Source organism: Balaenoptera ricei, chromosome 18 (genome assembly GCF_028023285.1).
Source record: "Balaenoptera ricei isolate mBalRic1 chromosome 18, mBalRic1.hap2, whole genome shotgun sequence".
Taxonomy (NCBI): Eukaryota; Metazoa; Chordata; class Mammalia; order Artiodactyla; family Balaenopteridae; genus Balaenoptera; species Balaenoptera ricei.
In genome coordinates, this window is record NC_082656.1 from 83,792,272 (window position 1) to 83,805,854 (window position 13,583).

Below are 13,583 nucleotides of genomic sequence, written 5' to 3' on the forward strand. Positions count from 1 at the left end.
CCGCTGAGAGGCACCCAGCTCTGCAGAGTGAGCACAGCCCGGCCTGGCGGTGTCATCACTGCACCCCTGGGCAACGCAGCCCTCCTCCCCTCCCCTCCCTCCCCTCCCCCTTCCCTTCTCCCTCCCCTCCCCCTCCCCCCATTCCCTCTCCCCTCCTCACCCCTTCCCCTCCCCTCCCCCTCCCCTTCCCTCCCCTCCTATCCCCCTCCCCACTCCTTCCTCTCCCTTCCCCCTCCTCCCCTCCCCCTTCCCTTCTCCCTCCCCTCCCCCATTCCCTCCCCCCTCCCCCTTCCCTCCCCTCCTCCTCCCCTCCCCTCCCCCATTCCCTCTCCCCTCCCTTCCCTTCCCTCCCCTCCTATCCCTCTCCCCACTCCTTCCCCTCCCTTCCCCCCTCCCCTTCCCTTCTCCCTCCCCCTCTCCTCCCCCATTCCCTCCCCACTCCTTCCCCTCCCTTCCTCCCCCTCCCCCTCCCTTCCCCCCCCTCCCCCTCCCTTCCCTCCCCTCCCATCCCCTCCCCTCCTATCCCCTCCCCTGCCCCCCTCCTCTCCAGCCTCCTCCCTTCCTTCCATCCACTGGGCTTTCCAGCCCCAGCCCAGGAGCAGGGGTGCGGGGGGCATTGCTGATCAGGGGCCTGGTTGAGAAGGCTGATTCCAGACGCTGTACAGGGCACCGCCTAGCCGGGGTGCACACAATTGTTGCTTAGTTCAAATGACTGCAGTCCAGAAAGGTAAAAAAGTAACTCCTGGGGCCTTCTGACTAGAAGTCCGACCCTGCACCCTGGAGCCCTGAGCTGACCACCGAGCTGACGGCTGCCTGCTGGCCTCACTCAGGCCCGCTGGCTCTTCCTCCTCCCTCTCCTCACGCCGGGGCCTGCCCGTGGGAAACCAACGCCACAGTCACTGTAACTGACAACCGAGGGTCAGTCCTGAGGCTCCGTCCCCTCTGCCCCTTTGGCAAACAAGTACAAAAAGCCTGCAGTTAAGAACTGGCTCCTAAAATGACAAAGGGACTTTCTAGAAAGTGCAACTGTTACTTCAAATAACATCGATTCCTCAGATGGCACACAGAACTGCGCGTGCCGCAAAGACTCACAACTACTCGTGACTTCATTACAAGGGCGGTTGAGCAAACACAGGCTTTCAGATGTGGAAACTAAGATTTCTCCCAGCGATCAATTGTGGGAAGGAGACAACACAAAGGGCACCTGCTCCCCCCCGGGAGCCTGTAAACCTACACGGTTCCACATCGTCAGGACCGATCTGCACGATGACCAGACTGCAGCCGTGACACAGGCTGCTCTGTCCTGAGCAGAACTGAATCTCTGGCTTCACAATTCCAAGAACTGGCCTCACGAGAATGGGATTAACACTATTGCTCATAATAATCTGTATCTTTGTGGGCATCAAAATAATTGTAGCTTGCTCTGCCCGTATATGTAAGCGAACAACTAAAACTGTCAGCAAAGAGATGCTACAGACCCACGTCAACGTCTTCCACTCTGAGAATACGGCGCCTATGTCAGCACGAAGATATTCAGAAGACGGACCTTCACCCCTAACCCCATAGAAATGGAATGATGTCTGACAGGGGGGATCTGTAAGCAGCTCTCTACAGGAAACTGCCCTCAGGAAGCCCCTTCCTTGTCACTTTAGCAGAGCCATATTGTAACCGGCTTTCAACCAGGCGCCCCCACGCTCTACTCATCTCCAGCCCAAGCACACCTCTCAAATCTCTTATCACACAATACCTCGCCTAACCTGCCTGTTCTTTCTGTAGATCAAAGGAGTAGAAATGAAGAATAAACAGATGACCAGATCTCCCCCCCCAGCTTCCCCTCCAGTAATCTCCTGAACGAACTGTGTGACCGAGATCGCATCTAGAGGGAGACCATGAGAAGTCCACACGCCTGGACACGGTGGGGGACGGCGGGGACTCTGACCCCCCATCTCAGGGATTAACTGAGATTCCTCCTCTGTTTCCCTTTAGAAGCTTTCATGGCCGAGCAGAATCTTCGGAGGTGGTTTCTGGGGAACACTGAGGGCACCGTCTCCCCAGATCGCTGGCATTCTGATTAGAGCCACCTTTCCTTTCTGCCACTTGTGAGCGCTGATTTTGTAAGCAGTGAGCGGTGGCACCCTGGGCTCCCTGCCCCGCCCCGGATGTCCTGGGCCCCGACTGGCACAGAAACCTCTGCAGGCTCTGTGGCCTGGAAGGAGGCCTGGCAGCCGCCTCCCGTCCCGGGGCAGTAGGCATGGTCTCCCCAGCTGGGCCGGCCCTGTCCACAGGTCCTGGTGCATCAGCCCGTGTCGAGGTGCTGGGGCAGCTCCCCGTGGCCGCGGACATGCCCGGGCATGTGCTCTGTCTGCAGGACGCCTACAGCCTCCAGAGCCTGAGGGACCAGCCACGGCCTGCAGCCCCTCGCAGAGGAGCAAAGCGACTGTGGCTTCAGCCAACCGGCAACTTGGCAATCGCAGAAGAAGACGGGGGCGGAGGAGAGAGGAGGGCAACCAGGGCCCAGGGCCTCACCGTGGCAGGTCCGGCCGTCCAGGGAGAGTGCATAGCCGCTGTAGCAGCCACACTGGAAGCTGCCCGGCTTGTTGTAGCAAATCTGGCTGCAGCTCCCGTTCTCCTGGCTGCACTCATTGACGTCTGGGAACAGGACACAGGGACGGAGAGAGCCAGACGTGACCCACAACCCGCCTGGAGCACGTCGCGGCGTCGGCATCTCCGACCCCATGGGATCCACCCTCAGATCCTGGGTGGGAGGGCACAGGGGCCCAGGGCTCCCACCGCAGCAAGGGGGCCGCCTGAGGGTTCTAACCACGTCCTGGGGGTTTTCTGCAGCTTCTCCGCTGACCCTGTGCACTGTAGACTCAGAGAGTCTCTTGACTCCTTTCTGATCAGCGGGGGGCCGCGCCGGGTGGGGCGGCTACAGGGCACTCCTACTGCCCACCGCAGGCCCAGACCTGCTCTCGGGAGGGGCCATCGCCCCCCCCCCCCGGCACCCCCCCAAGGAGGTGGCCTGGCTAGAGCACAGTTCAGGGCTCAGCACGGTGGCTTTTCAAGCTGGATGGCGCCCTGCCCGGGGGCAGAGGCAAGACCTCCCGCACTGTGCAAACATTCGGCTCTTGGGAGGACCGGAGGGGCTGAGGGCCCCGCCCGCCCATCTTCTCCCGGGACCTGGGAGGGGGGCCGGATAGCGAGGGGCCTGGACCCCCGGCCTGCCGTCCTCCCGCTTCTCCTCACTCTGCTCTCAGCCAGACGGGCCGGTGCGGCTGTGTCCCCGGCGGGGCAGGTAGGGGCCTGGCAGGGAGAGGCGGAAGACAGCAGGACTCACGCCCACCAGCCCGGGCCCGCGGGTGGCCCTGCAGGGAGGGCCTGAGGCCTATGCCGCCAGCCCGCCCCCGGCCGCGGCCTTACCTCTGTTGCAGAGCCGTCCCGCCCAGCCGTCTCTGCACTGGCAGTAGAAGTTGCCCATGAGGTCCTGGCAGACTTGGGTGCCCTCCTTATCGCAGGGGTCTGGGGAGCACTGGTCAGGCAGCTCTGAGTTGAAAGGAAGGAGAAGATGGCCCTGAGCTGCTCCTGGTCAGCTGGGGGGAAACCGAGGCAGGTCTGGGGCACGAACATCCCCTCCACTGGCCCCGGCGGGCCGCACAGAACACCCACCTCCGGGCAGGAGGGGGCCGCAGACCAGGCTGGCCGGGCCCCAGCCGACCCCAGGAAACCCAGGTCAGCTCGGAGGGAGGGGCCGCCCACCCCCTGGGCCCGAGGTCAGGGCCGCGGCCCCGGGGCAGCGGAGGAGAGGAGTGGGCCTGGCTGGGCCCCAGGAGCTTGGACCTCCCGGGGAGCAGGTCCACAGGGCCCTGGCCGGCCCATGGGCCAGCCCGGCAGACCCAGAACGTTCCCCTCCCCTGGTGGCCGTGCCCACCCTCCCAGGCCAGGACCCCGGCCCACTCGACCCCTGGTCTGTGGGGTCCAGCTCGCACAGAGGGCGCCCACAGCCTCCCCGCCCGCCCCTCGGGTGGGCCTGCTGCTTCTGCCTCTGCTTGGACACGGTCCAGACCGTCTGGGCCCCGGGCTCCGCTGCTCCCCTTTCTCTCCGACACGCGCCGGCCCCACGGCCTGTAGGTTTCAGCGGTGCTGGTGACCAGCGGCCATCCTGCTTCTCTGGGTTGTCCTGCTTTCAGCGGAGGGGAACGGGGCACGTTTCCCGGGGCCCTGGAGACCGCGGGCCAGCCCCTCAGCCAGGCCCAGCCCGCGACGACGCCTTCCTGTGTGCCAGCGGCCACTCCCTTCTCATACCCGGCGTCTCCTGCAGCACCCGAGCCAGGCACTGCCGTGCGCCTTTATTCACCGAGCGACGGGCCTGTCTGAGCGCTGGGAGGCCCACGACAGGTGGCCGCGGTGCTCCAGCCCTCCCTCTGCCCCCGCCCCGTGCGCAGCTGAGGGCACCGTTCACTCCACGGCCTGGTCACTAGGAACAGGCCAAGCCAGCATGTGACCGATGAGAGCGCCAGGCCGCTGTCTGCGCGGTGGAGCCGGCCAGGCGGGCACTCACCCCCGACTCTTCACTTCTTTCTCAGGACGGCTGATGTCCCCAGCCGGACGCTGGTCTGGGGACAGTGTTTCCACTGTGGGCTTGCTCCTGGTCCCAGGAGGACAGTGGGCCCCTGTGTCCCCCAGCTCACCAGGCCTCGCGCCAGCCCTTGTCCTTGGCGTGGACCCAACACCATGCTTTGTCCCTCTGCGTCCCTGTGGGTCTGGGGACCTGGTCACCGGGGACCCCCTCAGGGAGGGCCCAGCATAACTGTTTGTGTACGCAACCCTGGAACCCACGTCTCTCACTGGGCTCTTCTCGTGACCTTTCCACGGGACCCCTCAAAGCTTGCTTCTTCTGCACAATTACAGCCAACAAAACACTTTCAAGTGTGGCCCAAACGCAGCACCTCCAGGTATTTTGGAGACACGTGCACAGCTATCCTTGGTGGACTCCGTGAGCGCCTTCCACCCCTAAGCAAGTAGGACCTGGGTCTGGCGCTCGGAGAGTGAGGAAGGGGGGTCCAGCGGTCAGCCCTGTGGCCCCCATGCGGCTGTAACAAGGGCTCCCCCGGGGGACAGGAGGGCCGGGGCGGCGGGGGTCAAGCCCAGTGCCAGGGCTGAGATGACGGACAGGTCTGCTTCCTGACACGGCCTCCGCAGGACGGGGCTCTGAGGGGGCAGGGAGACTGGGGCGGTCGGGGGGACGTGTGCTGGGGCCCAGACAGCACCCGAGCCGAGGGTCCGGCTGATCCCCCAACAGCACTCGGCACATTAGAGGCCCTGCAGGAGGGACGGGGAAGATGGGGTGCGTCTCCACTCGATATATTTGGTTAAAGACTTAAAGTTATTTCAGAAGGACACACCTGGGCTCGTTACCTTCGTCTGGAATTTGCCTAGAATGCCAACCCCCCCCCCCCCTTTAAAAATCAACCTCCCCTGGGGTGGGACAGCTCCAGGAGATTCTCACAGGGAACCCAGCTGGAGAACTCCACCACCGCGGCTTTCATCTGTTGCCCTGTTGGGAAGCTTATCTGTAGGGCAGAGGAAGGAGAGTGTTTGCAGGTGCCCCTGAGCTTCTAGGAATTCGGTGGATGCAGGCAGCCTGCAGAGGGGCTCGGGGCTGAGTCAGACCTGAGCCCCGACCCGGGCCCCCGACAGACGGGAGGCGAGGGGTTATCTGGCCCCACGATGGCTGTGAGAGGATGGAGGGAGAGCGGCTGCTATGTAGACAGGGATGTGAGGCACCTGCTGAGGCCAGCAGAGGCCTGTCTCAGTGGCTTTTGCTCCCACTTCCAGAAATGAGTGGGTGTGATGAGTTATAGCCTGGGAAATGCATGCAAATGCGGGCCGTTGTTCTCACAGAGGAGAAAAGGCACCGAGACCCTTCCTCGTGGAGACAGTCAGCCAGGACTCCTCAGACGGCATCGCCCAAGTCTTCTGGGACCCAAAGGCAAAGCCTCAGAAACCAATCCGGGACCCCCGGGGGAGGCACATCTAGAATAAATGACGACACAGAGCTTCCACCTCACCTGGACCAATGACCACACAGAGCCTCCACCTCACCTGGACCAATGACCACACGGAGGCCCACATCATCTGGACCAATGACCACACGGAGCCCCACATCACCTGGACCAATGACCACACGGAGCCCCACATCATCTGGACCAATGACCACACGGAGCCCCACCTCACCTGGACCAATGACCACACGGAGCCCCACATCACCTGGACCAATGACCACACGGAGCCCCACCTCACCTGGACCAATGACCACACGGAGCCCCACATCACCTGGACCAATGACCACACGGAGCCCCACATCACCTGGACCAATGACCACACGGAGCCCCACATCATCTGGACCAATGACCACACGGAGCCCCACCTCCTCACTGCATCAGAGACGTCCGAGGCAGGTTATAAGCTTAAACATGAAATATCAGACAACTTCTTATAGTCTCAGGAAAAGGATAGCCTGAACCCAGGAGGTAAAACAATCCAATCAGTTTGAATACATAATTCAAAAAGAAGGAAGTGGTATGGCAAGTTGACAACACCAAAAATCTGCTACAAGTGAAGCGTAATGACGGGAAGCTGAACTTCTCTGGTGCTCCCATGTCCGCCTAAGGCCGGCGAGGTCCCGCTCACCCTGGGGGCCGAGGGGCAGGGCTTGCTCCCGGCAACCGGGATGTGTGGGCGGGGCCTCTGGCTCCTTGAGTGCACACTGGCCTCTGCCAGTACCAGCGGCTGCTCCTCACTTGCTCCTGTGAGGCTGCCGAAGCGTCCGCGGGGAGCCCGGGCCTCACAGCAGGGCCCCCGCCCTCCTTCAGTCTCTCACTTCCTTTGTGCGCCTGGGCCGGGCTGGGGTCTGTGACCCGGGGCGCGATAGGCAAGGCCAGTGGCTGGCGTGTGGGAGGCTGGGTGACTGGTCACAGCAGCCGAGCCCTGCCCCCCAGGCCCTGGGGCCACTCCCGGTCCTCCACCCGCCCTGGGCGACCCGCCGTGCAGGTCTCAGCGCAGCACTGGACCCCCCGTGCAGGGCCGGCTGTGCGCTCAGAGCCCGTTTCCTCACCGGTGGAGCGGGTGCCATAAAGCAGCTAACATCTGCGCTTGGCGGGGACGAAGCGGCCACATCACGGAGCTCTCGGGCCACAGCCAGGCCTGGGGTCAGGCTCAGCTGAGACGGGTCTATGGGTCTACGTGTGGATTAAAGTTCGTGCAAAATGTCAGCTTTACGTATGATAATTTAAAATAATAATAATAAAGACACATGATGAGCTGAAGAAAAATTTTGCTACCTTTAGTACAAATGGCTAATTTGCAAGCTATATCAACAGCTGCTACAAACTGAGACAAGCAGGCAAAGACTCTGAACAAAGTATCCACAGAAAAGGAAACACAAGGTTCCTCAACATATGAAGCTCAGCTTTACTTATGAGTAAGAAAAAAATAAACTGAATTGACTGGGGGTCGTTTTTCACTTTTTCTACAGAAGGATATAAGCAAGTAAGAAGCAATACACTGGGCTGGTGCAGGTACTGGGAGAGGCACTCCCACCCTCCACTGGGGGGTAACGGGGCCGGGTCTGCATCAGAATTGAAAAAGAACACAGCTTTGCCTCTGCAAGTCCACTCTATTCTGCAGATATGTTCAGACAAGGAGGTCACTCTGGCTTTGCTTGTTACAGTATACAACTGGAAACGGCCCAGGTGTCCGCCAGCGCACACTGGTTAACAAGCACGCTGCCCACCAAGCGCGAATGTGGACGCAGCCCCGCGTGCTGGCGCGGCTCGTGCTGACACAGGAAGCGTCTGCGAAGCGTGGAGGGGAAAGGGCGGTGGGGTCATGGGTTCAGGAAGCTGCCACCTGTGTGCAAATAAGAGACTCCGAGTACATTCCTACGGGTCTGAGAATATTCTTAGAACCGGTGGCCGTGGTGAAAGGGCCCCTGACTGACCAGGAGGCGGGGCCGGATGCACCTTCTCTCCACCTGTGAAAGGTTTACAATTCATACCGTGCGAATTTCCTGCCTGTTCGAAAAGCCAACACGTACTCGCTTAGAAAAGGAAGTTCAGGGCAAAGGAGCGGACCTCAGGCAGGTGCCGTGGCTCCAAAGACAATGGAAATACAGCAAAGCCCCAAGACCCCAAACGCAGGGGCTTAGAGGAAGGAGACAGACTTACTTTGCACGCAGGTGATGAAATCTGTGTTCTTTTTGTACGGAGATCCATGTTTACTGATGCATTCTGCAAAACAGGGAGGGCAGGGCGTCACCCTCCGGCACGGGGCCAGCAGACGTGACACTCTGGAGGGAGACCAGTCACACTGACACGGAACGTGGAACACCGTCAGACGAGAAGACGTCTCTACCAACGGGCAGAGCTCTGTCTCCAAGGAGCCTTGGGCCCCTGCAGCCTCCTGGTGGGGTTCTTTCTGTCGTACAGAAGGCTCTCCGGTGGCACTCAGGAAGCTTCTGACCGTGGTCAGAGAGCTGGCCTCCATTTCAACCTGACCCCCGCTTGGAAACAGTACCCTTGGTTTGACGGTCAGTCTCTTTGAAGAACTAGCTCCCCCTCATCCTCTTCCTCCTTCTCTGTGCTGTCTGACTGGGTGCTCCACAGGGAGGCCAGGGGTGGGAGGGACCACAGGCATGCGGATGATCTGAACTTCAACTTGGGCATAATGGGTGTTGGTTGGGCCACTTCACTGGCCCTTTAGTGGGTCGCTGTGCTCATCCACGCCTCGGAGGACGTGGGCACAGGCAGTGGACAGCATTGGAGGTGGCCCAGGGGGCCACTGTCGCCTTTGCCTCAGGAAACAAAGCCATACACCCGGGAGCAAGGCCGGCAGGGAGCCCGGATGGGGCTTCTCAAGGCCAATCACAGGTCCACTATACTTGTTGCTAGATACACACCCAGAGAAAGTACCTCTAAGAGGCTATAAGGCCAATGGAAAATTTACCAAAATGCACTTCACACAATTAAAAAAGAGGAGAGCCCTGGAGTACTTCTCTCTCGTTATAAGTAGAGACATAAAAAAACCCTTAAAACTGTATTAAGGAGCAGTTCGCAGGGGAACCTTCAGGTCGTCCTGAAAACACGGGACCGTCTTTGCCTTTTTCCTCGCGTTCTCCCCCCAGTGTTCAGTGCGGCTTCCCTGGCACCCCCCGCCTCCATACACAGACGTGACTGCTCGACGGCCAAGACTGTTAGCCTGTATGTTCCTGTCGTCCAAGTTAAACAAAAGCATTTTTTAATGTTCTCAGCTTTAATTAATAATATGGTATCAATAACCAGAGTCCGCATAAGCAAAAGCTCTTTGGGGTCTTCAGTAATTTCACAAGGGCAGAGGCCTGAGACCAAAAAGCCCGAGCACCACTAAAGCAATCATATTTCCAGTTAATGAGCTAAGCCTGGAATCAGAGTGGGGCAGAGTGGGGCAAACAATGGCATTGGCTAGAGGTGACACTAACGCGGTCACTATGGTATAAAAGACACAAACTAGGGCTTTGCCCTGTGAGCCCTGGAGAGCTCCCAACTCACTGTGCGATTAAGCACAGTCCTTCTGGGAACAACTTGGTGATGAGGCTTGAGTCCCCAAACAAAATGAGGAAATGAGTCCAACTTACCTAAGTACCTTGGATAAAAGTACTCCTGCAGAAAAAGAAAAAGAAAAGTCAGTGGTTAACCGGCAGAGTGCCCGGCGTCTGGGCATCACCCCCTGGCAGCTGGTCCACCAAACCTCACCCTTCTCCCCCCACAGGAACGGCCCGGCCCGGGAGGCAGGTGCTTGAGGGAGGACAGCTGCCCAGAAAGCCACTTTCTGCCCTTGAGAGGGCTGGGGGAGGGGGCGGAGGGAGAGGGCGTCCCTGGGGCCATGCAGCTTCTGCAGAGTGATGTCTGCACACTGAGACCAGACCTGCGGTAACCAGCAATACTGTGCGGGCGAAGCATCTTTCAGGAAGACAAGAAACACGCCAAGAAAAAAACCAAGCCGTAGACCCCGGTGGGCGCAGGGGCCCCTCGGGCGATGGGAGGCCTCTGTAGGACTCCCAGCAGCTACTGTACTTGTACAACAAACAGCTGGATGAGGGATGGAGGGTGTAAACGGGGAGTCCTTTTATCCATGACTGCAAATTAAGAGGTGGGCGCTGGGCAGTGAATGTCAGGTGAGCGAACACCTGCCTGTGACTGTCCGGCAGCAGCTCCGGGGAGGGGGCAGTCACAGCAGTCCTGACCCCACACGCTCTGATGTCCCGCTCAGGGCTGATCGCTCAGGGCCGATCGCGGAGCAGTCCGGCCCTGTATCCCCTCCCTGACGGAACCAAGGGGCCGGATGTTGGGTGTCACCTGCTTGCTCACGACCACCCTCCCAGGAGGGTCTTGCTAATCAGCCCCATTATCACAGATGAGTGAACTGAGGCTCCAGGCCGGCTGTGGAGTGTGACCGAGCCCCGTCCCAGGGAGGGCAGGGGCGCCGGCCTCCACGGGACCCGTGCTTCGCGCCCCCGGCTCCTCCACCACCTCACTTGCCCCTCCGCTCGTGCCTGGCCGGGGCGGCCCGCGAAGACGCGTTCAGATGTGCTTTTATAAAGGAACGTTCTGGTAAAGATGCTTCTTGTAAAGCTCAACTTCTTTAAAAGAAAAGTAAGGATCAGAGCAAGTTTGGGACTCATGCAACACTTGCGAAGGTGACATTCATGCAAATGTGACAAAGAGGCAGGCGGGAGGGGACTGCCTTCCTCTCTGCTCCCAGGCCCCCGACAAGCCTGGCTGCGTTTCTTTCTCCTGCTTTCAGTCCCACACCTGCTGGCGCTGGGGACAGAGAGATAGGCAAGTCTGGGGCCCTGTGATGAGAGCTCTCAGGGTCCCGGGGGTTGTGGCATCTTTCGGGGTTAGAGGGAGTACGGAGGCCACTGGGCTTTGCCACAAAGGGAGTGGATTTGGTTCTGAAATAAAAGATTCAGGATGGACGCAGGAAGTGCCCGCTCAGGCTTAGGAAGCCAAGGATTAGACTAGGGTTGAACATGATGAAGAACTGCGGGGCAAGTACCCAGTCACACACACGTTTACACATTGCAGCCTCCCGGAAAGGCAGATTCTATTCTTCAAAATCGTGACTAGTTAATAGTAACGTGGAATATGTTTTAACGCTGAGCCCTACTGTTGTGAAAAGTCAGGCTCCTCCGCCCTCCGTACCGCCCTGCTGCCCGCAGGTTTGCAAACATGGGAACGTGTGGCCCGAAGCTCCTTCAAGGAGCTGAGCCCAAGGGCAGCTGGGTCCACCTGGGTCTACAGTGAGGCTGCATGTGTTCTGTAGCTACAGGGAAGACTTCCCTGTGAGCCCCCTCCTCTGTCTCTGCTCCTTGTGATCTGCCCCCCAAACAGGAAAGGAGAGCAAATCTGCTTTACCCCTGAGCTCCTCAGAGGCCGGCCACGTCCCTGCGGGGACCAGGTGAGGCACGGGAATCCAGCCCTGATGCTGTCCCACTGTTCACCCGACGGCCTCACTTCCTGGCCCCGCGCATAGATGGGCCAGGGGACGCCCGCTCCCGGCCCTGCTGACCAGCGTGGACGCTGCCTTGGAGACACACCAGTGTCGGTGGTGCATGAATCTTTTTGTCGTGGAATGTCTGGGACTTTTACCTGGATTACACAACATGACAGGAGTCACACATCACACTACCTCAATGTGGTTACTTCTCAAACAGTAGACTGAGAATTTATTACTTCCTTTAATACATAACTGCCCTAAGTTGTTTCCAAAAATCTCTACTCTTTGACAAAGTAGGCTGGGACTTGGGTGTCAGGACAGCTTTGCTTACTGACATGAAACGTGTAGAAGGTGTTTTCCCTGGGAACAGTCGGGAGGGTTGACCAATCCTTTGGCCACAGCCTTGCTAGCAAATCTGTCTTCTGGCAGGAGACCGTCAAGGTCACGGCAGCCTGAACTGCCCTTGCCGAGGCTTCGGCTTCCTAAGAGCGTGAAGCTCACAGCGGCCCCTGAGGACGCCTTCCTGCAGGTGGGTGCCCAGGGTCCACTGGTCCCGCCCGGGGACCCGGAAGGGCTCCTAACCCCTGGGGCTGGCGCTGCGCGGCTCCCCACGTGTTCTCCTAGCACGGTTCATACAAAACCCTTTTTTCCTTCCTTTCTCCCAAATTCAGCTCTTAAGATTCTCCAAACCAGGTGCAAAAGACTCCACAAGACTGAAGGAAACACGGACACCACTTCTCAGGACACGGACCTCTGGGATCCCCCAGTCCCTGCTCCACCCAGAGAACCCAGGGTGGACCCTGCAAGGGGGGCAGTCCCCAGAGACACCCCGCGAGGGCACTGGGTCCTCTCCTTCCTCAGACACTGAAGTGCACGTTGCAGGGAGGTCCTGGAACAAAGTCCTGGGTATGACCACCCAGTGGCAGGGGTGACGCTGGGATCAGCCCCGGCCCTGACCCTGGGGCCCTGCTGCAGCTCTGCACATCTGTGTGTGTGGTTCCCTTGGCTGCACGTACCCCCTCCATCCTCATGGCTGTCCCCTCCCACCCAACCTGCACCCATGTGACAGGGACAGGGGCCCGAGCGGGGGGGCCCTCGACAGTGGCTACGCCCAATGGGAAGCCCAGCTCTCCGGGTCCTCTTCACATCAGTTTTAGGATGATACGCGCTGTTCTGGATGCTCAGGGCCCTGGTACAGGCAGCAGCGGCTCTCGGGGGCATGGAGACCCTGGTCCCCTTACCACTGGCCCCTCCCTCACTGAGCGCTTTCCTGCAACCTGCACCTGCCCACGGCACATCCCTCTGCACGTGCTTCCCACCTGCTCTGGGCACCCGCTGCACCCCAGCTGCTGGCGGAGCACGTGCACACAGGCCCCGGGCACCCCCCCACCCCACCCCGCCAGGGTCAGCGGGGCCCCAAGGCAGGGGTGGCAGCCTCCGCTCACCACTCAGCTGCGGGCTGACAGGCTCAGGTGGCCGGGTGACTGCCGAGGCCCAGTGTGGGGCAAGAACCAGGGCAGCAGAGGGGGGCTGGTCCCTCCAAGCACAGGTTGTGTGAGTGCAGCTAAAAAGACCCATGTGAGAGGCGTGGTGTGCAAAAACTCTCTGACGTGGCTCAGTACAGTGTCTCCTGCCAGGCATGAAAATACTCTTGGAAATGAACCTCGTAAAACAGGTTTGCTTCCAAACACCTCTCCCCCACAGCAGAGATTTGTAGTTGCCATCCAGCATCTGCAATCCTCCCTTCAGCCTCAGTAACAGAACTCTGGATTTAGTTAGAGCTGCAATGCACCCAGCTACAGGACTACACTTCCCAGCCTCCCTTGAAACTAGGAGTGGCCATGTGACTAAATTCTGGCCAATGAGATACACACAGAGAGTGAAACTGAGTAAAGAGAGTGGAGTGCTTTGGTTCTCTGGCCTCCTTGCTGGAATGTAGATGTGATGGCCGGTACTCCAGCATCTTGTCCAGTGTGTGAGGAGGCCTGGAAGACAAAGGCCATGCACCAGTACAGTGGAGCACAAATAGGTCATGGAAGTCCCTGGGC

General features: G+C 59.6%; 1 protein-coding gene across 3 annotated transcripts in view; it reads right to left on the bottom strand.

Moving 5' to 3' along the window:
- Nucleotides 1-13,583, bottom strand: part of GAS6 (growth arrest specific 6) — a 38,695-nt gene that overhangs the window by 11,501 nt on the left and 13,611 nt on the right. Inside the window, exons 3-6 of one of the 3 annotated variants that reach the window (XM_059903018.1) lie at nucleotides 9,671-9,695; nucleotides 8,226-8,288; nucleotides 3,421-3,543; nucleotides 2,527-2,649 (exon numbers count right to left, since the gene is read on the bottom strand). In XM_059903018.1, the coding sequence (XP_059759001.1) occupies nucleotides 2,527-2,649; nucleotides 3,421-3,543; nucleotides 8,226-8,288; nucleotides 9,671-9,695 (334 nt within the window). The other 2 variants (XM_059903019.1, XM_059903020.1) reach the window with 2 other exon arrangements.